We start from the raw sequence: 25125 nt of genomic DNA on the forward strand, positions 1-25125 counted from the left end.
CAGAAGAAGAACAAGAAAGAACCGGTGGGAAATTTGACAGTGCGCGAAAGTTTGTTGTTCACGTTTCCGTCCAAGCAAACATTAACCGTGAACGTAATAACTCATATTTACATGACATGGACCGGTACGTGTTGGTTGTATCCTTTTGCCAAACGGAGGACGGCCTGGCGGAGGAGTACACGTGTAAGTTTGACCAACGTCCGAGCTGCTAAACCGACTTTAGTTAGCCGGTGTAACGATAGTTATGGTTAAGAGCTGTGTTAACTAGTATTTAGGTTACATTTGAGATAATGTCACATATGTTAATTTAATTTTGTAGCATTACACATGTCCTAACTTCAGTCACGGTACATAAAAGAGAAAGTTAAATTAGTCCCTCGGCGTTAAGACTTTGGTAACTTGCAGGAATGTTAAAGCAGAAAACGTTTTAATTCCTCTTAGATTTCAGTATCTATATAGATAATTGCTTAGGATGTGCTACTATACATCTGAAATAAACCTACTGAATTGTCCCCGTTCACAGGTCTGGAGCCAGTAAAGCAGATGCATGACACACTTGTGGACATTTCCACTCAGGAGTCAAAGAGAGGGATCTTTGTTCTTCCAGGTACAGTGAATTCGTCAGTGTGGCCATCTTTCACTCGGTCTGACCTCCTCACACTGAAGCTGTTGTTATTCCTCAACTCTCTTTTCTGTGTATGTTTCCCCAGCCTGTTCTCTCAGTGGCAGCCCATCGGTTCAGAGGTGGTACTTTGCTGTGCAGGCTTGCAAAGGAGTCACGCAGGTGAGGCATTCGGAAGATTCAAGACAATTTTTTTGCTTTAAGGTGGTTTATTTTACGAGGAATTTGGTACACATGTGCCTCCGCTGCCTTTCTCAGTTTGTGAGGGAGGAAAATGCATCTCTGTCCATAGTTAAGAAGTATCCATACTGTTGAAATAATATAATAAATGCCTTTTCAGGTTTTAATACACAAGACCATTGAGTCAGCATTAAGTATGCTAGTTTTGGTAGTTTAGGTCTTTGTGGTCCAACCGTGTGAACCCTCACTTCTAGACTTTCAATGACTTAATATATTTTTAAAGTATTGCTTATCACACACTCCTAGAGCACAAGTTCCTCCTAGTAAAGTAAAACAGGAGGTGAATGTGCTGACCTTTACTCCTTTTATTAAGTTTACAGAATGATGTAGAATTCTGTATAAACCACAGCTTCAATAATTCTACAATGCGACACATTGCTAAAAAAAAACATCCCATACTCCGTTGTCAAAAAATGACAAAACACAGAACTTTATGGCAGGTTTGCAACATACAGTTGTTGGTATAGCTGTTCAGTTTGCCAATAGAATATGTAATCCACTTGAATTTGTGTGAACGATGCAGATAGAAGTATTCCTTTATTTTCTCCTAGTTATTACACCCCAAAAACACCATATCCCCATTTTAAGTTGGAATTGTACCATTATTGACACATGGATTGAGGAAACGTATGAATTCTGTATTCATACTTGAATCTCTATCGCCTGTTTGGTAGTTTTGCAGCTCTGACTGGGAAGAGCTGGGGACAGGCCGTCAGAAGACGGACAGTGAAGAGGAGAAGCCCACTGCTGTGGAGTCATGTCTCACTTCTCTGAGTAATCAGGAGGCACCGGACCAAAAGGCTGATCAGCCATCACTGACAGAGTGAGTATCAGATGATACTTACTTTTTTATGTAGATATGTATTCTTGTTTTTGTTCTGCTTGCTGCTGCTCTGTGTTGCCGGTATGTGCGTAAATCATCTGTCTGCATAATAAGTCATTATCTGAAATAGTGAACTATATCATTGATGAGACTGAATTTGCCCCTCTGAATGAGTAAATGGAAAGAAACAATTTTATATTTGATCTTAATTTATATCTTATTTTTGTATCCAGTATAAGGAAATATTATTCATGTATCTCAAAAATATATCAAAGTCAAAGTGTTGCATGTTGTCCAGTTGGCTTGCAAGTCTTTCAGAGCTGATCTGAATTTCTTTATTGATCAGGTTGTTAGAGGAGGCTGCAGAAGGACTGCATCAACTGTCAGACAAGCTTCCCCCTCCAGGTACCGTTGACCAATCCACAGCACTCACTTTCTTTTCATACAGAACCTTCTTGAGCAGGTGTTAGTCGTTTTGTGAAGATGTTAACTGTGTGCACAGTCAGTAGGGCTGTCAATGCATAATATGTATTAATATTATTTCAATCTTTTAATCTATGGTTGAATCCCCAAATGATTCCACGCTCTACTTCTCAGATAGTTTTGGGTGTTGTCATAGTCTGTGCAGCACAGCTCGCCAGTTTTCTCCTTTTGATGAGGAGAACGACACACGTCTAGTTTACTTAAGATGTTAGTCTACTGCGCAAAACAATCTCTCAAGAGTTTTGTTGTTGCCAAAAGCTCCCAATAACAAGGAATGAAAACCTCTCAGCTGTGTGTGACACGGATCCAGTCCAATTTCAAGCAATTAGATTTTGAATATCTGCGTGCTGCAGCCTTGTAGAAGAGCCTAGAGTAGCCTGGTAGCCTACTCTACTTCATAAATATGCACTCACCACTGGGAAGATGGGATACTTCTGCTAGTCTGCCTCCTAAAGTGATATTAACTTTCACTTCATTTTCTGAAGGAGCATTTCTTAGGCACCCTCCATCTTTACTTAGCCAAAGGAGCTGGAGTCATCAAGGGCATCCAATTTTTTCCCCACAGATCTTGGTATTGAATTGCAAAATTGAAATTCGACCTACTTGTTAAAAACATAGTGTCAGTGGAACAACCAGTCTCCTGATGACCCCTCGTGAAATCCTATTGACACAAAAAAGAAAGAAGACATCAGTTTAATTAATTCCTGTTTGGTTTGTCCCATATTCCCCTTCAGGTAAAGCGTTGTTGGATGTGCTGCTGTTGGGCTCTGCAGAGCAGTCCCCTCCGATTAAAGACCTGCTGCCTCTGCTTGGAGCCCTCAAGCACATGTCCTACTGGCATGCTGCTAAGATCACTGTCGTCACACAGCACACCGCTGGGTAAGGAGCAAATAAGCGTGCATTACATTTCTTGAGTTGCACAAAGCAAATGATGACTACACTTTTGAACTTATCTAATATGCAAACACGCTAACACAAGAACCTTTCTAAAGTCATTGTATGAACAGGATAGCTTTATATTCACTGAGCTGTACACACACTCAAGCTAATAGTTTATGTTGTATGCCATACGTGAGAATTGCAAAAGGAGAAATGGCAAAGATTACCCAAATGCAGGAAAAGTAGCAATATTGTAAGATTTAGCGGATTTAATTATTGTTGAAGTTCTCTCGGTTTACCACTAGGGGGAGTTAGAAGAGTAATTATGAGCAACGTCAATTATTTAGTAATACTTGAATAATCTGAGGAACATCTTTACTGAAGCACTCATTTTAGATGATGCTAAAATAGCTTCGTTAAATCCATAGCAACACACTTTGTTTAACCTAAGTTACAGGAATCAATAGTTCCCCGTTGCTGTTCATTGACTAATCCTTTTTTTTCCTACCCAGGTGGCAGAAAGCAGCGTCTTACCTGAGTGCCAGTCTGGTGGAGCCGGCTGACCTACACAACTGTATGGATCATAGAGAACTATGGAGGGGCGGCCTGGTTATCAGAGAGAAGAAGGTAAGGACCTCAGAATTGAGTGGAAGAAATATGCATAATGCATTTCTTTTTGCATAGTTTATTTCACTGTTGTCGTACTTACTTGATGTAGAAAGGTGGAGTTGGAGAAAACATACATTCAGTTAAACCTGTACATTGTGCAGTACGAGAACTTTGAAGGAGTGTTGGTGTAACTGGTCATTTAAAAGCAGCAATGAAAGGAAAAAGGTGTGTGTGAGGTAGCTGTTGATTGATGAGACAAATAACTTCTTTTGTCTCATCAACTCTGAGTCTCTGTTTGTGTGTTTGCTGAATAGGCAGCGTAGAGGGCATGAAAAAAAAGCTCTTCCTTTTTTAACTTACCTATTTGCCCGGGGCTTTTTACTATGAGCAGTGCTCTCTCTCTCCGCCGGAGCACACAGCTTGTTGGGCTGAGCGAGAGACGGCAGAGGAAAGAGCATTTTCATAAGAGCCCCCTTTTTATAAGGGCTACTTGTGGAGACCTGATTCATGCCTTAGTGTCTGTTCTTTTATCTTTCTCATATGGAATGACTCATGCAGTGCACACAAAGGCACGGGGTACATTTTCACATATTTTCTTTTGAATTACGTGAAGTCTTTTTCTGCTGCTGAATGAATCTAGAGGTATTACTGGAGGTCACTGAGGGGTCATGGGAAATCGCTCTGCCTTGCTAGTGTCGCCCTCGCAGAGCCGACCCGGCATTGACAAGACCTTTCGCACACAGGAGTCGGTCGTAATTGATTATTCAGGACTTAGACAAGGACACGTTTCTGCCTGTATTTAAAGGACAGGGATGGTGCTATTGACATGCAGGTACATCGTTCTTTACTTTCTTAGACATTTAAAGTGAAAAAGTACAATTAGATGGAAAAATAATGGCTTTAGCAACAGTACTTGACTTCATTCTCTTCACGAAAACGAGGCAATCTAGCCATTTAGTTTTTTGCATGGCCAAAATCATGCAAACACCAGTGTCCCCATACTTTTCTGTTTGTTTGGTGTGATTATTTTAGATATTTTAGACCACGGGTTCTCTCTCTTTATGAATGTGGATCGGAGTCACCGTCATTCAAAAATCCAGATTCTATCATTGAATCTGATCATTGATTCTATCATTAAAGTCCATTGTTGGTGTAAGTTTACTGCAGTCTTCAAGTTTCCGTACCGCATTTGCAGAGATTTCAAAGCTGATGAATGTGAAAACAAACACTGCATATACATCATTCTGCACAGTGGTGCTCAAACTTCGGTGTGTTAGCAATAAGAAAAACATATTTCTCTGGTGAAGGACTTGATCAAGTGTACACAGTCATACACTGTCAAAAATGGGCAAAGTAAGTTCAAAATAAGTTTATTCATTAAATTATATTTTACATTTAAAGGTGGAGTGAGTGAGTGCTAGAGTAGGCAGAAGGAGATACGTGAGACCTCACCACTCAATGAGCAATGTGGACATTTTCACAATTAATCTTTCAAAGTGTGAAAGATCCATATCGATTGCGTCTTTGTTTCTGTATTGTTCAGTTTTTTTGGACTACGAGGGAGAGAAATTAATTGTAGAATTAAAAGTATGTGGTCTGGAGGGGCAGTTAGTCTTTCACTGCTGATAGATAAACTATGAGAGGGCGTCAAATTGAATGTGCATCATATTTTTGTATTATCTGGAAAGGGAGTAGAGGCAGGGGGAGGGGTTATTGCTAGGTCCTTGATAATATTTGTTTTAGACATCAGTGTGATTTCTGCAGAGTGACTGAGGTATCGTGAAACTGCTTAGAAGTTATTAATGCTAACTTATGTTAACTAATGTGTTTGGCAAAGAATATTAAATAAGGGCACGTTGTTTAATTTGTCATTCGCAGAGTGTAGAAGTTCTTCTATCATGTTAAACGTAACCAACAATGTTTTCAGGCCAGAGAGATTGGAAGTTGAAGAAACATTCCCATCAAATAATAAGAATAATGTTTCTGGAAATGTGTTTGTTTGATGCAGACCTTTTGTTGTGGAAATAAATTCCAAGAGATCCATGAAACTGATGTAATGCCGAGGCAAAGGCCACACATTGTATGACCAGAGATCTCAGTTTGAAGTTTCTGACATGTCTGTCTGCGTGTGACTTGTCATGCTCTGTTAATATTTATTTCCATTTCAGCAACGTCTAAATTCTATGTCAGCCAATTTACACGTAACAGACAAAAAGGTTTCTGGGCTCAAATTTCTTAATGATTTAATTTGTTTAGTTCATTGATCTCGTGCTGTTTAGCTTCTTCCCTGAAATGCATGTAAAGCAGTGTTAGCTGATATCTTTTGGAGGAGTGGAACAACCTCAGAACAAAACATTTAAAGTGAAGTCGCAGGCCAGTTGAATGTTTGTCCGAGTCCACTGGCAATGCCATTGCACGGCTGACAGAAGTTTTCTCCAGTCGTCTCTGCTCTGTCTACCGAGCGTCGAGTATGCTGAGGCAAGCACGCGGCGTCTCCTTCACAGAAGTGACCTTTTCTAAGTTGCTGCTTTCAGAAGTGAGTCAGTCAGTAAAAGCTTCCCAGTGGGCGAGCAGCCCAAAAAAACCCGCTAATACATAGCATAACAACTAATGTGTGTGCGTGTGTGTACCATTAACTATCCAGCCATGTGACAAAGCAAACCATGTCTATTTTAGTGTTAAACAAACACTTGATTACTGCGTGATGGACTGTAACGTTGTTAATCAAAGAATAAAATAGCTTGTCCCTATGTGACCGTTTCTCTCCTCTGTGTGTTTGCCTCAGTATGTGTCGGAGCTCCGGTTTGACGGCTTCTCTCTGCGCTCCTCATTGGGTCACACACCAGGGACCAGTCTGCAAGCCGCCTCCTCCACGACAGACCACAAACTGCAGTCCGAGGTGAGTCCTGAGCTCTTCACTACCTCTCACATCACCAGCCTCGACCTTTCTCGTTGTTTCATCCACCTTTTAGCACCTTTGAGCTAAAAAAAAACCCTTAGCACACCAAAAGCCTAACTGGTGGGAATAAATCATCCTGCACTAAGAATGTGGCCATCTTTGTGCATGTGATAATTAGACTAAATAGCCATTCAGGACTTTGTATTTTGTTTGCTCCAACCAATCAGTAGTGAGTGACATATCCTTTCCATTAAGATCGTTGGTCGCTATGGAGCAATGTTGGTCCTGGTTTTGTTCATAGGCGGTGGGATTCACATCCTACCACTAGTTTCACGTTTTCATGTTTTTTGGTAAGAAACAAATGTAAACATTTTTTTTGTTTACAAGAAAACTCTGTGGGGTAACTTTTCCAATTTGTCACCTCCATTATTAATTGTTTCTTCCTCTATGACAAAATACATTCTCTGATGTGCCAGCAGTTGCATCACAGTAGCAAGCAGAGTCTTCTGCCAGAGGGCTGTAGGCCCTGCACTTGGACCAAATGTTGTCAGTGAGGAAATCTTGTTTAGAGAAATGTAATGTTTGAGGTTGTTAAGCTTGAAAGAAGACTACCGTGCAGCTATTGTATGTCCCTTTTTCCTTCAAACTTTAGGGAAGGTTTTGATTGACAGCATGTTGAGTAGATAATGACTGGATTTACATCTAGGGAGAACTGTTCCTTTAACCCCAGTTCAAGCCTAATCTTACCTCCACGCTAAAGAGTTGAATTAGCTGCACAATCTCCTAATGATTTCTGGTGGCTAGATGGAAATTAGTTAAAAAAGGGTCACTTCCTGGCTGCCCTTTAATCACACCAAGGAACCTGTGACTGTCAGATCAATCAAATGTATTTTATATGCCAAATGAAGGCCGACCTCTTGTCCCTCTGATGACCATATAGCCACTAAACACTATTAAATATAGATTTAGCATCTCCTCAGACAATGCCCAAGGGTTATTAACTAAGGGAAATCTGTCTGCTGCGGTCACATGTTGTTCCTAAGTTTTGTCCATCAATCTTTCACCACACATGTACTTCATGTGGCAACCTTCAATTGCATCATTCACTTTTCATTTGTATTCCACATTTTTAATGGAGCGGTTCAGAGGTATTTGTCTTGAGGGGATATGAATCGCTGGCTGCCACTGAGAAACTAGGTTAGCTGTCAGCTCGCAGTGATATCTCTGTGCACCCGATGTGTAGCCTCAGTTAATGTTCATGTAACACTTTTGATGGTAAGGGATTCGTATGACCTCACAACCTATTCATTAACTATTATTTACTCAAAAACAATGATATTGCAGGTGTTCACCATACATTTTTCTATTGGATGCATTGATCTGACTTTTTCTTTTAGGATATTGATACCTGGACATTGGGTATTGGTCGTTTGCTATTTATTATTGAAATAATAAATCTTGCACAAATAGCTTGGTAAAAAAAACATAAAAATTAAGAGGTGTTACCATTCAAGTGTAACCCTTTTTAAATGCAGCAATACATAGTAATTAGGCAAAACCTAAACAGGAATTTAAAGTTCAGTAGAAGAATTTAATTTAATAAATTAAATTACTGTTTGAGTCAGTATTGGCCCAATATCGGTATTGGTGCTATTTTTTTTTTTAACTCTTTTTTTTGTTTCAGTTCTCTTAATTTAAATTGAACCCAGTGATAAAAGAACTCTTAAATACCGTGGCTACTACAGTTGTATACAGTAAAATAATACATTTAATTATTTAATTTTTTTGTATAGCTCTTTAAAAAAATACTTTCATTTGTGGCATAATACTTTGTCATAACATTGACCTTCTTGCTGGTATATCCACTGTGCAGAGGATCGTGGGTCCGAATAGCCAGGAAAGCATGCTGCCTTGCAGACTGCAGATTGCAACTGGATGTAAGATAGTAGGACAAGTACTAAAACCCAAACGCTAACTGTTCTTGCTTGTAATATATATTTTTTATTGTGTTCTTTTCCATGGAGAATATGTTGTGTGCTGGTTTTGTTCAGTGTAAAAACGGTGTATTTGTTGAAGAAGTGTACTCCGTGTGAGACAAGGTCTTTTATAACAGTTGGCATCGTATTGTTCTGTAATGATTTTTCTTACGTAGATTAACATCCATAACAATAAAGCCACACAGAAGCTCTGCCTCAGAAGTTATGCCCTGATATGGGGTCTAATAACACACACAGTCTTTATTAGCATTAATAGCTATAGCATTAAGGGCAATTGGCTTCCAGGATGTCTGTTGTACACACTAAAGAAATACTGATAATAATGATGTGAGCTTCAGACAAGAGTAGTGATACAGAGGGTCTTTTGTAAGTTTCATAATTTTGAATGTGTGTGTTGTGTTTATCTCAACCATTGTCTGCTGTGTGTGTGTGCACGCGCGCGCTCTCATTATTCAGTTAACACAGCAGAGTGCCACAGTTGAGGGGTGTGTGTGTGTGTGTTTGTGCATGCTACTCATTTACACGTCTGTAGAGTGAGCCGGTGTGTTTGTGTGTGCGGATGTGTGATCTCATCAGATCTGTGTACAGAGAAGCAGATGGTGGTGATTGTCTTGGCACACAATAAAAACAACACTTTGAGAACAACAAAACTATCGCATCTCTGCTCTGCTGGGATAACTGACTGTAAAATCTAAACTATGCTCTGACAAAAACTATTAGGCTTTCTCACTGTCGGGACTAAATGTTGTGTTAATTACTAACACACACACACACACACACGCACACACACACACACACAGACGCCCAGCCTCAGTGGGAAGGGAGGCCACACTGCTGTGTGAGCACCAAACCCAAAGTGTTTGTTTACTGTGTGATTTATGAAATTTAAACTGCAGCTGAGTATGAAGTGTGGGCTTACCTATATAACATACTTATATATTTTGGTCTATTATATGGTTAAAATGTTCGTTCAGTCATTTGTATGCTGTGATATCGATATATATCATGATAGTAAATTCAATAAAGACCATGTTTATTGTCAAAATATAGAGATGAGAGTAGATGAAATACTTGTCAATTCAAGGCACTTCATCACATTGATTTCCTGCTCATTGATTTTCAGCACAGTACCCAGAATGAGCTACTACAACCACAGATATTGGAAGAATAGGCACTTCCTTGTTACAGGACACAAGTCGTTATTCTACAATCTAACAAGGTTAATATTCTATAATGATGATCAGAAGGCTGGAAATTCAGTATAAGTGGAAAAAGTGATATTTAAAAATGTAAATATGGCTCAAAGTATTACACACTCGTTCTACACATTTTCAAAACGATGTCACGGTCAACTTTTATATTCTTACTTAATTCTCCAGTTATCTGTTTATCAAAAAAGCTTCTTTATTACAAGTGAATGTTCTACACAGATTCCGCTGCCCTGTAGCATATTCAAATGGTGACATTTAGTCTCTCTCTCTCTCTCTCTCTCTCTCTCTCTCTCTCTCTCGTGTCCTTTTTATAAGTGCCTCAACCCTGTTTGTCGAGGAAGGGAAAGGGCATTCACATAGCACATTTTTTGGATTTAAATGGACTACTGGGCACAAAATCTGCTTTCCTTTTTTTGTGCACATCCTCCTCTCCTAAAACCTTTATCATACAGTGAAAGTCAGAGTCAGTTGGTCACAACTGGACAATGTTCTCAGCTGTTTTGTTTGTTGGAACATACCAACAAGTTCTTGTTGATGGCTAAAGTATTGAGGCTTTGAAATAGACAGTTTGGTTTACTCTTACCTCTTAACTCAGTTTAGATGGGCATTTACTGTAAAATATTTCTATTGCATCCGCAAAGGCTTCTGTGCCTTCACAGCACTCTTGATCTTCTTTTACTGCTCGGCTATTCACAAAGGAAGCACATGAGACACGATTACAGCAATCTGTGTACTTCAGGATGGGAATAATATGGGATGCACCTGCAAAGTAAAAACACACGGCTATCAGAATGGATAAACATTTGCATGTTGACTCACCCAAAGTCATGTTGAAAAGTACAACAATATTTTAACTACAGGCATATGCAATTTGAAATCATGACAAATAGAGGGACAGTTTCAGGTAATGAGGACAGTTTAATATTGGAAGCCATTGCATTAGTCATGCCCTTCCAATGGTTGAACAAAGGAGGACTACACTTTACTATCTTGCTTGCAAGACTTGGAATTCGACCCAGGTTCATTAAAATCTACGAGTTTATCAGAAATAGATCAGCCCTTCATTCTTTGATCCAGATCAATAAATTATGAGATTGAGATTTCAGGCTTTCCTTGGTAATAATGTAATTTTCTATATGCAAAAGCCCTGTTTTTCCATGTGACGAATGATTTATATATTATTGATTTCCTCATAACCTAATGAGCTCATTAAAGAAGTAGGACAACTGCAGATTGTTGAAATGTAGGTCTCTTAATTTTGTATTTGTTTTAATGTGAGCTACATTGTGTTAATTAACGGATGGGCTCCTGAGAGGAAACAAGATAGTCTATGTTTAGGATGGATGCAAATCTTTTGGTATATCACGATGCGATTCAAAATTGATTCTCGATTCAGTGCATAGTGGTGCTGATTTCAGGATCTGCTACGTCAGCTGTGCACTAATAATCAACTGATTGCAATAATGTAAATACACAAAGACAAACCCTAAAACCCAAGTTAACATTTACTCATGCTATACTTTCACGAATACACATTTTACAGAAAATGTTTTAGTTCAAGTTGTAAAAAAAATTCAAATACACCTGCTCTAAATACAATTTCTAGGCCTGGGCCGTTGGCCATTTCTTTCTCAGAAACTTGTAAATATATGTTAACATAACTGGTGTTTTTTCAACAAATCAATGTTTATTGTGAATACATTCAGAATCTAAATCGCTTTTTGACCCAACCATAGTATGAAGATGGTTCATATTTAAGCGTTACGTAACTGTCTCCTTTTTTTAATATAATTGTAAATGGAAAATCTTTGTGAACAAGAGATTTGAAGACGTCATCTTTAGCTGTTGGAACTTGCAATAGAAATATTTCTAAAATATTCTGACCTTTATCAACCAAACAATTCGCCACACAATTGATGGATTAATTGACAATGAAAACAAGTGTTGCAGCTCTCGTGTTGTCTCGGGTGTAACAGTGGATGTCCGTGCTCAGTCTCTGTGTGTTTTCCTTTTCTGCACACACGTCTGGATGCACCAACATATATAATTCTGGTGACATTTCCACTGGAAGTCCAAATCCAGATCTGGAACGGAGAAAGATCAGATTCAGGGCTGGTTGTATAACATCCCCTCTGAGCTGCTTAAGGTTGAGCATCTTGCTCAAGGACTCCTCAGTTCTATCTTAGTCTTTCAACTGCTGGATGGTGTCCAGCTCCTTCAGCTGTTGCCTCACAAACTACTGAGATGTTTTTGTTGTTGTTGCTCTTTTTAGATGCTGTTCTGTGTGATAACACTGTTGTTGTTTTTTGCTTCTTTCCTTCTTTCGTTCTGCCGTTCCTTCTTTCTCTGCTCCTCCCTCTCTCTGTCTGTTCGGTCCTCGCAGGTCTTCCATTACTATGCACCCGTTTTGGATTTGGTTCAGCTGGTAAATCTGTCAGACCTGCCCAGCTTTCTGATATCCACAACCCAGTTTGAACTGTATCCTCTGTGTGTGTGTGTGTGTGTGTGTGTGTGTGTGTGTGTGTGTGTGTTTCTTCAGTATCTTCATGTCTACATCAATCCACATTTAGCTGAACCCACTTTTCTACATGCAAACTGTTTGAGTGACAAAATAATAAAACAACTGTCATTATTTTTCCTCGCATATAGATTTTTAATACACTTGAGATTACCGGATTGAATACAAGTCACACAATACTGTTTTTACTGCAGCCCTCTAAGGATTATCTAGTCTCAAAAGGTGGATGGTAACACCGTCTCCATTTGTATTGTTCCTTCACCAACAACAAACAAGAAGCGTGTCTGGGAATTCGATGAAAGCTAAACTTCTGTTGGACCAGTTGAGGTCACTGCGTGGAAAGGTATTGCCCCATAAAGTGTGCCCTTAAATGTACAAATATTGGAAAAAGTCAGTTGTATAACTTAATAATCTCTAATGAAGTAAATGGCTTAATTAATTGCATTTAAAGCTTACATTTCTGCATGTTTACTTAAGTCCCCAATCAAATGTGTGTACATGTAGAGAGGACATACAGTAGAAAATGCCTATAAGATGCTTCTTGTATTTGATTTGTGGGGCTGTGTGATGGTGTATGTTTATCAACTATGTTTCTATGTCTAGGTCGGAGCGTTGTTCAGCTTGTCCTGTATAATCACCCCCATTGCTCAGCACGCAGCCAGCCAGCTCAGCTCGCAGCGCTGGAGAGAGTCTGTAGCCAGAAGACCAAAGTCTTTACCCGGTAAGACTGTTATTCTTTTTCTTTTTCATGTCCTTTTCATTTTCTTGTTAAATTGATGACTGTTTGGCAACAACAGAGAGGAGCCATATCACCTTCTGTGGGGCAATTAATTGCTAACTAGGAATATACCGATATAGATAATAAAACACTGCGCTGGGGAAGCAGACTTGGAAGTAGGACTGAATCAATTTGGAAAAGCACCAATGGAAAAACCCGAAACAAAATTCACACGACAAGATTAACTGCCATACGCTTGAGAAATTTGGATTGCTGGAGTAAATGGTAAACAATGAATATAAGAATTGGACAGCAGGGATAAGATAAACAAAGTGCTTGATCATCAAATTTTGATGTGACTCCCTGAATAGATGTGGGGGCCTCAGTCTAAGGGAACAAAACACAACGATTCTTGGCTTCAGTTGATTAATATGAAGGAAAACATGAATATTATACCTTTTCTGCCAATAAATACCCCTAAATCCTACACACTGAACCTTTTTGAAGTAGAATTGTATGGCTGAAATATTTTTTACATGTCCTATAAATGTGAAATTATTACCAGCTACCCATAGGACAAATTAGGATTTAAAAATCATAAGGAGAATGCGGCAGGAATTAAAGCAATGAATAATCGTAATAAAGCAAGTGAAACGTGAAGAAGTGAATCACCTCTTTAGTCGTGGATTAACTCTGGTTATAATCTCTCTTTGTCTGTCGGTACCATGCAGTGCCTGACGTAGAGGTGAAAGGTGAGAGTGCTCACTACCTCCTCTTGGTCCAGGGCTCAGATGACGTTGGGTTCGGAGGCTGCAGGGTCAGGATGTTGCACTCAGACAGTCAAATCAATGGAGCGGCTGCCATGGCAACAGTCTCTGGGTTGCTGAGGGAGAAGTCTCTGTCATCACCAGGTAAATTAAGTTGTCATGTTCGTAGAGGCCCTCGATGGACTGGCGGCCTGTCCAGGGTGTCCCCTGCCTTCGCCCTATGTCAGCTGGGATAGGCTCCAGCGCCCCCGCGACCCTAATGAGGATAAGCGGTATTGAAAATGGATGGATGGATGGATGTTCGTAGAGGAGTGTGTGTATTTCTGTGTGTGCCGCTGTGAATGTTTTTGTGTCACTTTAATTGCTAAAGCCTTGAATCGCAGCATCTGTCTGGTCATCATCCTTCGACCTTCGAATCCTGAATAAACATCGATGGAGCATGAAAAAACAAAACAATCAATCAACTATCATTAAAATCATGCCAAATCAGCTATTTGCAGTTCCTGTTTGCTATGTACCCATAGATGTACAGACAAGTATCACTGGATTCCTTCGATAGTGAAGAATACTTGATGAGTCTCAGGCAAGTTCTGGGGTTGTAAGGAGAGTCTCTTTTTTTTCCCCCTACATTGTCAAAGTGGTTTATGGATGTTTATTTGCAATGGAGATAATCAGAGACAATGCTGTCACCCTGAATCTAAAAATATGTTTATGATGTCTGTTATGAAGGAGGAGTAAACATTGCTGATGGTTTTAAACTACACTCTGAGAGGCATGCCTCAGTTTGAAAAACATTTAGAGATTTGGGAACATTTAGTAGTAATTAGTTGTCTGCCATATTGCAAAGAAAAGCCTTTCAAGTGTCCTGTTTCTCTTAAAGCAGCTCCTCAGCGTGGATGGAGTAGAAACCCTTCTGGCTTCATTGACAGAGTGAGGGGCGGTCATTGTTCATCTGGCTAGCCTGTATGATCTTCACGTTTTCTCCTCCCCTCCTCTCTCACAGCATTGGGAAGTTGTGCATGTTCTGTTAAGGATTTCCTCATCCTTGTAACTACAATAGGAACAATCGATCAAAGAGAAAAGAAGTGAGAAAGGGTGTTGAAGAGACGGCTGGATTGACGGAGAGAGAAAGAAAGGTGTTGAGGAGGAATGGAGTGAATGTTTCGGTGAGAGGGATGAACTGGACGGTTGAACAAAAGCTTTGGCTGCTTATGGCGGAATACGTGACAGATGTGTACATCTCAAACTGTTGTATGTTTTTTCTTCTTCTTCTTTAAACTTCTCTTCTTTCCGGATGAAAGTCCTTCATTGTTCTCGGGCTTTATATGATATTCAAGACGCCTACTGTGATGTTTCCTCCCGAGAGTTTACACTGTTGTTAACATTTCATGCAACCTTCAGGAAACATTTTTGAAATATTTTAAATGCAGAGCAAGACTTTAAAAGGTGCCCTAACTGCTTCAATGACAGCAGAGTCTTAAATGCATTCCTGAGGGTTATTGCACCAGAACAAAAAGCATGAAATACACCTTTTGTGTGCATAATGTTATGAGTCTCTTTTGCCAACAAAGCAGTTACAGATGTAATTATTCAACCATATGTTTACTACAAAGTATTGGAGCAGCAATAGGTTTATCTGTTATTGTTGACTCATTCAGTGGGCCCCGACCTTTTTACCTTGTGATTCCTTAAAAAGGGGCTGCAATAAATTACACATTTGTCATAATTCCTCCCAAGTGTGATATTCTTTGGTCTCATTTTGCCTTGATTTTGATAGTTTTTTTGCCACGTATTTCAAGTGTACAGACCGTTTTTCTGCAAACTCAGTGGCGCACCCCTTGAACTCCATTGCCTCTTCTGTTCCCACTCAAGAAGTGTCAAAACATTCTCGAAATAATTTTCCAAACAAATACACAGTTGAGATTTGCAAATGTTCCCTCGCACTATTTATCTGTAAGCAGCATCTTCTACCCTTGTCTTCCTTGTCTTACAGGAGCCGGCTTGCTGAAGAGAGAGAAGAAGGTGAACCAGGTCCAAACACTGGTACTCAAAGAATATCTCCGTAAGTTCTACATTTTAAAGAGCTCCTAAAAATAGAAAACAAATCCCAGAATATACTGTAATTCTGGGAATAAAAAGTAAGTCAAACGTTGTTTAGACAGAAAATACTGCACACTCACTGTTGAAGTCAAACTGATTTCATCACCATTTTCTTTGCATCTTAGTGCTACCAAAGCAATGTTGTAGATGCTTGCATGCTAATGTATGATAACAAGCCCTCAGAACAGTCCCTTGAGATAAGATATGTCAATCAAACTTGTATGCCCCCCAAGCAGGATGGGGAAGCAACCTCTCACACAACAGTAGAGGAATATTGGATTTGGTTTAATGGGCACATATTTTTCACATAACACAAACATGTGTTGACTTGTCTAGTAATTAGTGTCAGGAATATTGTTTGTTTCTAAAAACTTTTTTTTTTTTTTTTAAATGTGTACAATATGAAGGGGATTTATTGATTCCTGTCCCTGAAACAACTCATTGTGCAAACATGTCTTTATGGTTTGGGGGATGTATAAATCCATTCCATGGATGGAAGAACGGATCAAACCATTTACTTCATGGCTCATATCTTTTTAGAAAAACAGGTCATAAGAAATTCAAAGTACTCAGATGATTAATCTCATTTCATAAAGTTATAAGAGCTGAAATAATTTATTAATTAACCGTTCAGTCAATGTACAAATGGAAATGTTGCAACTATTTAGATAATGTATTAGTCATTTCAGTTATTTTTCAAACAAATGTCAAACCCTTGCTGGTTCTTCTAAAATGAGAAGTTTTGCTGCTTTTCTCAATTTGATATTATTATAAATTGAACATCTTTGGTTTGTGTAATGTTGTTCGCATAAGAAACAAGAAATTAGAAAATTGCAATGGCAGTCTTCAGCGGTGTGTGTGTGTGTGTGTGTGTGTGTGTGTGTGTGTGTGCGCGTGAGTGCGCGCGCGTTTTCTGGTGTGTATCGACTGTCGGGGCAAACCAGAGCTTCCTGAACTGTTTTTACTTTGAGCTCTCACCAGCCCTCAGCACAGGCTGGTGCACAGAAACACTCTGTTGAAATATCATTATTTTACAGACACACATTATGTCCCCTTGGCAGGAGAAGATAGGGAAACTCCAGCAGAGTGGAGCCAGATTAAATGAAGTGGAGTGAAATTCTTCAACTTCAGGAAAAGCAATAGGACTGTTCTTGGAAAAGGCCGTGAGCAGAATGAAGAGCCCTGAGAGACCAGGGACCATAATGAAATTCATTGCAATATATTCTGACTTGGCACTAAATTGAGAAAAAAAGGCATGTTCTTATAAGTGGCAAAAGTTAGAGGTATTGTACTAAGGTTTACTGGAAGTTTTTCTGATTATGTGAAATGTGTGTTTTCACCACCATGGGTCTGTCTGTTGTCTCATTGGCTGTAATTAGTCTGTGTCTCTGCATGGGATGGGATGTAATGAGTATTCAAGCTGATGCATGTGCGTGCAAAGGACCTAATCTATGGCTTTTCTCAATTTCAATTTCACTGGTTGAAACTCCCAACCGTTTTATAATGTAACGTGAAACTTTTATTTAATTGCCCCATCACACCCAAAGCACACTGTAGATTATGTTGACACATATTACAAAATACTTGCCTGGGTCCAGACCTTTGAATCAGGCCCACAATTCTGTCTGATATCAGGAAAAAGAGTAGAGACGGTGAATTTTACAACGCAAGTAAAATTGACAAAATGTTGCAATTTGATAGACATACATTTATTAGGGCAATACTAAATCTGACTGGGGCTGCTCCCCTAATTAATGCAAGAGATTCTCCCCGTTTCGTCACATACATCTTTGGAGTTTGGTGTAGTCAAGGAAAATAAAAACTAGTGTTTGTGTTGAAAATTTGAAAAGTTGCCACGATTAAAACCAGTGTCTGTCTGTGTGTCTAGGACACAAAGAAGAAGCGTCAGCTTCAACCTCAATACCAATCAATGACTTAAAGGTCATTCTGAGTCTGGCCAGGGAGCAGTATCTGAAGATGATTGACTCCACGCTGCCCCCTGCTACCACCTGTCTGACAGACGACGAGGAGGGCACACCCGCCAAGACTTCAGGTATAGAAAAAGAAAAGCAACAATATTTACACATCCACCCAGAGCCACAGTAGACGCAGTGGAACTCCTGCCACTCACGGACCACCTTCTCCTCCACCATCCTGTGAAATGCTCTGTTTATACCACTTGAATAACACTTTCAGTTATTATTGAATGGTCTAAAGCGCACAGTTTTACATTAAAGTTCTGTTTATTATCTAATGCAGGCAGAATGTGAAGAACTGAAACAACTTCCCTATTCTGTCTCTGCAGTGTTCTCATATTATTCCAGGATGGTAATCCTCAATGCTAGCTTCCCGTCAGAGCATTTCAACTAATGATCTTCTTTTGTTGTGTAACCTTTATGGAGTGGTATGTTAACAAGCAGAATTACATACAATGTTCTTGTGATTCTTGCCTTGATCTAAGTTACTAGATTGAGGCTCGCCTCGTATTGTGTATTTGTATTGGAACTCGTCTAATTCTCTCAAACAGTCCACATAATGGTCTTGTCTTCTTGTCATCTGAAACCGAGCTATTTACTTGGTATTTTTATGCTTGTCAATATCAGACAACTAATGCTGTACCTGCACAACAAAGGATTGTTCTATTTACATTTCGGGGCACCGTATACTCCATATTTGCTTCACAATGGAGAACCAACCTGTGACTGGAGTTTAATGGAAATCAACCTGTTAAGGTTTTGAAGAAGAGGACTATTTTTTTTAACTAATCACATTTCCAATCAGACAAATCAAAATGTTTCATGCCAGATCTATATTCAGTAATGTTGGTTCATGCTTAAGGGGAATTTACCAAATGGATCATTGGGAACGACCAGCTGAGCCTTCATGTTTCTTTGATTTAGGTTTTCCGACCATTTCCCACCTGCTATCTGACTGGCCCGAGAGGAGTGTCCTCCACAACATAGAGAACTTGCAAAGGAGAAGACAGAAGAGGAGGTACTTTTTAAAAACAAATATTATATTATATACTTTTCGTCTTTATTACTGGAGCACATATGACAGAGATACGCTCATCAACATCAATAAATGACGGCGATCACCACCCAATGCATCTTCGGACCACACGGCCCAGACACCACAGAGAGCTGAGTCGGCCGCCCCAAGAGGAGAAGGCAGAGATGGAAGCTAAACTAACCCAGCTAGGGCATCCTGGATTAAGCTGCACTTGACGAGAGGAGGCGGACTCAGTGTTCACACTAATGATGCTCAAACAAAGTCGATGTGGGTGACATTGTTCCCCTAATGTTGAATTCTTAATGTCTGCCTGGAGAATTGTTTTTGTTGCTGTTGTTGTTGTGCAACCCTGTGTTCTATAATGATGGCAATACATTGTTCTTGAATCCTTAAATTATATTTAAATAGACACATGACAGTTTTGTGCCGTTAATTTAATGTTCATGATCTACAGTGTATTTTGTGTGTGTCAGATTTGGCCTGCTAGGTCCAGGCTCCAGCGACAGTCTGCTGGGTCCTAAAGACAGTCAAAAGAGCTCCTCTGCATTACTGGACGCCAGAGAACTTCTAAAGCATTTCACATCTGATGGCCTGCCGACTGGGGAGCTGCACCTACTGGCTATCAATAGAGGGTAGGTTCAGCCATCTTTTCTGGTTCCATGACCTGACTAACGCTTATCAACATATGTACCTTCACACTGAAAGACATAAAGATGGAGACCGAGGCAGCCACAGGATTACAAGCAGACAGCCGGCTGAGCGTGGCTCACACAAAGATGGTCATGAAATGAGACGAATGAACAGTAACACATACTGCAGTCAGGTAGCTCGTGTCTGTGTTGTTTTAGCTTGGTTATGGATGGCGGTTAATGAGGCCATAATGAGAATTTGATTACGATCATTAGCCTGCTACATTGGAAATAATTGAGTTGGGGAGGGGAATAAATATATACTATTCAGTCATCTTTAGTCCTAATAATTCTCACTGGCCAAAACTGTTTTAATCAGCAACATTTGTATTTGTGATTCATTGAAGAGAAAAAACTATTTTCTTTGTGAAACCGTTTCTTTTTTTGTCCCCCACCCCTACTCTCTCTTTCTCTCCAGTAATAATGTGTTCCAGTTGTCACCAGACCTTTCTCCCCGGAGAATTAGCCAGATGCCCTTCAACAAAGCCTCAGTGTCCCATTACCACGGCATAGAGTAAGTTTCTAGAAACTATGCAGCGACTGTTCAGCTACCGTAAACGGATATTTTAGAGTTCTGGCAGCAATGAAACATTTATTATGATCAACAGACGCTCAGACAGTAACAAGCCACAGCAGTCTCCATTCCTTCTTAATTCAATATTCAGAAACATGTATGTGTTCATCTAGGTTCTGCCTGGACAATCAGCGGTCCCTGGACCGGGACCAGGCCTTTGTAAAACTCCAGTCCCGTCTGATTCGATACGAGACCCAAACTACCTGCTCCAAGGAGCCCTGTGCCCTCCCGTTCACCCTCAGCCCCGCCCCCTCCCCTGCTGTGATGTCAGAACCAGGAAGTGTGCCTGACGGGGAGACTCTGCAGAACGCTGATGTAGCGCGACTCAAGCGCAGGTCGTGGGACACAGACATTATCGGAGGCTATCCTCGCAAGAGGTATGATGATGATGATGATGATGATGATGATGAAGAATGTGGGTCCTGGTTAGCTCCAAGAAAGTGTATGTATGAATGAATGAATGAATGGATGCATACATGGATGGATGTTGGGATTACGGTACATGTATCAACAATGTTTACCACGTTTGTGTCTTAATGTTTTTGTCTGAATGGTCCAGGCTGGTGAAGTCCGAGAGCAATGACTCCCTCTGTTCTCAGAGCAGTGGCAGCAGTGGGACACACCCTGCCATTAGGTCTCTGCGACAGCAGCCAAGCAGATCCCAGTCCACAGCCTCAGGTGTGTGCATGGTATTATTGATCAGGACTATCTCATAAACAACACTCTCAATCTGTTGTAGTTAAGCATATAGGTGCTTTAAAACGGGCAAATATGCATAAGAAACTCGGCACACCATTGCTGTGTAAGTTTATTGTAAGTTGCTTTGGATAAAAGCGTCAGCTAAATGACATGTAATGTAATGTAATGTGTGTACGTTCTACTCGGACGCATGCCAAGGATTTGTTTTGCCTTGTTGTTCATTTTCCTGACATCAATAGGTTTGGTGACTTTTCCTCCTGCTGACAAACCTAAACCGCAGCAGCTGAAGAGTCATGATGAAAAAGCAGAAGACAAATCTTCCAAAGAGTCACGCTCCCAGAAACACAACCGGGTGAGTTTGTGTGTGCGTTATTTAAAAGAGATGACTTTCTCTAATTCTTATTACCTAACATGCAGTGATTATTTTCATATAGAGTAGAACATATATGTGTATGTATGTATGTATGTATGTATGTGTATATATATATATATATGTATGTATGTATGTATGTATGTGTGTATATATATATATATATATATATATATATATATATATATATATATTCATGCTATAGAAATAATCTAGATATAACTGTTGAATTGGAGACCTCATCATCATGTGTCAACCTCACTTATTTGTGCATTTCCAGCATGCTGCCATTCACAGGAAGAATGGAGAGCACTTTTGCTCATACATGAACTACCAATACGTTTTCCCTTCACGTACGGTGGTTAAAGTGTCCTGTTAGGAGGCACTTTGGCAGCAGACATTGACCATGAGGGCAAAATGCTGCATTTCTCTCAGACCAAGTAGTTTATGACTCAAAGTAAACCTGGTTGAAAAGTAAAATTAGCTCATCCCATGTTTGCCTTGGATTCCAGACCTGGCAAATTGAAAAGTTAACAATTTATTGCAAATTTGTTGGACTTCCATGTTCTGGAGGCTACACGCCTCCCCTTTGTCAGCCATTTAAAATGCTCGCTCGCTCTCTCTCCGTCTCTTTCTCTTTTTCTTTACGTTTCAGCGTCCTTTTTAAATATCAACGCTCCAGTAGGTCGACAAGCAGATGTGAGCATTGCTTCAGTATCTGGAGCTAAACAGATACAGAGGCTGGATGTTTGACCTGCTGTGGTCACTCTGGCCCATTTCAGCAGGTTAAAAGGCAAAATAAAGCTGCAAATGAAGACAGGAGCACTGTGTTGTGTTTATGGTGCCACCTGAAAGCAAAGGTAGAAAATGCTCGCTGGGTTGTTACCGGTATGTTTCACCACGGTATAAAAACTGCTGCTCTACTGCCGCCACACTCGCACACATCTAGGTAGTTACTTTGGTGAGTAAAAGGTCACAACTAAAACCTAGGTGATAATAAACAATAGTTTTCCATTAATAGTCATTTGTTTAACAATTAATAAATAACTTTTTCTACTAACAATTGAATGTGCAATTCCCCCACTCACCACCAACTTTACAAACACAAAATCCCCACCTACTGTCAGATGAGAGATGAACATTTTGTGTTTTACATACAATCACTGTGAATGTGTGGGCTGCGTTTATAATTTTAAAACTATACCATTATCATGTCAACTGCTGACACACACACAATTTTCTCTTCCATCTTTTATGTATTTTTACGGTACAGTGTGCAATGACAGGAACACATGCGTGGTCACATGGCACACGCACACAAACCGTCACACTGTTACTTCTGCCACACGTACAGCTCACAATCTGCATTGTGACCTGTACCTGTTCTGATTTCTGATTACTATTCAAACAGGCTTATCATCAAAAAAACAAGTGTAGGAAAGAACAGTTGGCCCTATTCAGAAATAATGATAGCAGTTTATTCAGGACAGAGATTAAAAGCTGCCTTTCTCCTCATGAGACTGAATGGCACAGATGATTCCTCACAATAATTGATCGTGTTTCCTCAGAACAGTCGCTGTGACAAGATTAAAGGCTGATCTATTTATTTCAGGAATGTTTTTTTCTCTGTAAAATATTTGTATGTTTGTACCTGCAAACTCCCGCTGAATGTAAAGGCGTGCGAGCCTGAGCAAGGATGGCCCCCAAAGTCGAGACATTTTGACATCTCTTCCTTTTTATAAAAGGGAGATGTGCTAAAATTAGTTTCTCTGAACCGGATTAGCGTCAGGTGGTTAGGGAATAAACACAACTAGTTTCACAGTAATGCAAATAAAGAACTGAGCGCGTTTGCCTTTTGTGTTCTCAGATGCTACAGGAGGTCGTGGCTAAAGCGCTCAAACACCACGGCATCGCTGCCGAGCACGAGTGCTTTGAGGCCTGCGGCAAACGACTGTTTGATATCTCCAAATTCTATCTCAAGGTTTGTCTGTTTACTGGCCACATGCAGTCAGCGCTGTCCTCTCTGACAGTTCCTTCATTTGATTGCTTCTATGGATCCAGGACTCGTACTGCAATTTTGACCCTGTGTTGAGTTTTTGTTTTTCGAGCCTCGTAATAATAACAGTTGGAAGACACCATTTGCCGAAACCCCACATTTCAATTGATTTTATTTTTGGGCTCCTTGTCAATTTTGATCAGGTGTTTTTTGTTTGATAGAAAATAAACAGAGGAAAAATTGCTGCCGTAAGGAAGCTATTTGATCTACTCTATATGCGGTTGGGTGTCGACGCTTTATATTTAATTTATTTTGAGTGTTTTTTATTTATCCAAGATATTTGTTTTTGTGTAGATAGCATTTTCCTTTGCCAATTCTTTGTTTTGTAAGTATTGGGCACCGCTGCCAGCACTTCAGGTTTATTGGACCAGCACCTGGAATTGATACCACACAAGAAAAACATTTCTAGATAAACAGTTCACTTCTTTTGTCTGCATATCATTTATTCCTGTGATGCGTCACTGGCCTGTTTTCAAGTGTTTGGTTTTGATTATGGACAAATAGGTAGTTTAATATAATACATTTGTTTAGATATTTGAGTAAATGTACTGTACTCATTTACAGTTTGCTTTTCTCACTACTCTGTTCTACCAATATTCTCGCCCCACTTTAACTGTGTTTTGAATGCTGTAAAGCCCACTTGAGTTTACCGTACTGCGTCAGTCAGTGAGCTCCTATTCTGTTGTTTGATCCCAGGACCTGAAGACATCTCGTGGTCTGCATGAGGAGATGAAGAAGGCAGCCAGCAGCAACGTGAAACAGGTGACGCCACCACACACCAGCGTTCTTGGCTTTGTCGTCTTTCCGAACCTGAACCTCCTCACGCTTATGTTTTCTTGTTGCAGGTCATTGACTGGGTGTTGGAGAAGTCCTCAAAGAATTAAAGACAGTCTAAAAGAATACATGAGAACAACTTCATTTTTATGTGATTTTTTTTATTTTTTATTTCATAGCTAAAAGAGGGTTCCACCTTTTTTTTCTTTTTACTTAAAATGTTTTATTATAAGACTTTACTTTTTAAGATTTCCTAATTTAGTTTTGAATTGTTACATTAATTCTGTTTTAATGAACTTAATCTTTTATTTCATTTTATAATTTATTCCACTAAGATGATCATATAGTGACATCATTTTTGCAGTTGTATTATTATCATTAATGTACATATATTATCTTTTTACTGTTTGTAACACAATAAAGTGTTTATTTCTTAATGTGTGCGTAGTGTAACTTTGTCATTATTACATTATCAGTGCTGATGACTAACAGCCCGTCTGAATGGTAGCTGTTATTCAGACTCTGAAAGCAGGTGCAGGACATCATGGAGAGCTGATTGTCACTGAGGGTTTTGACTTTTTACACATGCAGCCTGACCAACACCGCTAAGATCTCTGGATCCCCGTTCATGAGACGCCACAGCCAGTCGTTCCACTGCGGGCACCATGTTGTGTTTTCTCCAAGAGGAGCTGGCTACAGGTTTCTGGCAACCGCAGCACCATCTCTCCTCTATGCCAAGATAACATAACATGATCCGCCTGAAGTTGAACACAACAAAAAGCTTCAACTTCACAGCCGCGGATAGTTTTATTCTGAGTTGGCATTGCATTACCAGCATGAATAATATGACGATACAAAGACAGTTTTATGACTCCACGGGAAGCCGAATGCGCTGGGGATTGCTGGACTGTTCAGTAAACAGGAATAACTTAGTCATGTTTTGTTACTTGGGTACAGTTTGGTACCAATTAAGGGGAAATACGAATGTTCTTCTCTATTTAAGTAGAATAAACTTTACTCTCTATTTGTTGAACTCTATGCTTCCCTGAAAAAAAGACTGTCTGGTCATTCAGCAGTTATGTTGT

General features: G+C 39.8%; 1 protein-coding gene across 3 annotated transcripts; it reads left to right on the top strand.

Annotated features, from left to right (window-relative positions):
* mtbp (MDM2 binding protein) lies at positions 1-24477 on the top strand. Of its 3 annotated transcripts, none has more exons than XM_034554395.1 (23): positions 1-183; positions 524-607; positions 711-784; positions 1537-1685; positions 2032-2090; positions 2903-3047; positions 3560-3674; positions 6442-6555; positions 12147-12241; positions 12558-12624; positions 12885-13002; positions 13731-13910; positions 15760-15828; positions 17755-17919; positions 18767-18860; positions 19352-19510; positions 19986-20081; positions 20255-20518; positions 20701-20819; positions 21080-21192; positions 23078-23191; positions 23963-24028; positions 24112-24477. In XM_034554395.1, exons 1-23 carry the CDS (start codon positions 117-119, stop codon positions 24148-24150), a joined length of 2565 nt encoding a protein of 854 aa, XP_034410286.1. In that variant the 5' UTR covers positions 1-116; the 3' UTR covers positions 24151-24477. The 3 variants fall into 3 exon arrangements, with proteins under 3 accessions (XP_034410286.1, XP_034410287.1, XP_034410288.1); XM_034554396.1 differs by having other exon boundaries at positions 6-183; positions 13731-13751; XM_034554397.1 differs by lacking the exons at positions 12147-12241; positions 12558-12624 and having other exon boundaries at positions 20-183.
* Positions 24478-25125: the final 648 nt, after the last annotated feature.

This window comes from Cyclopterus lumpus, chromosome 16 (assembly GCF_009769545.1).
Source record: "Cyclopterus lumpus isolate fCycLum1 chromosome 16, fCycLum1.pri, whole genome shotgun sequence".
Lineage (NCBI taxonomy): Eukaryota > Metazoa > Chordata > Actinopteri > Perciformes > Cyclopteridae > Cyclopterus > Cyclopterus lumpus.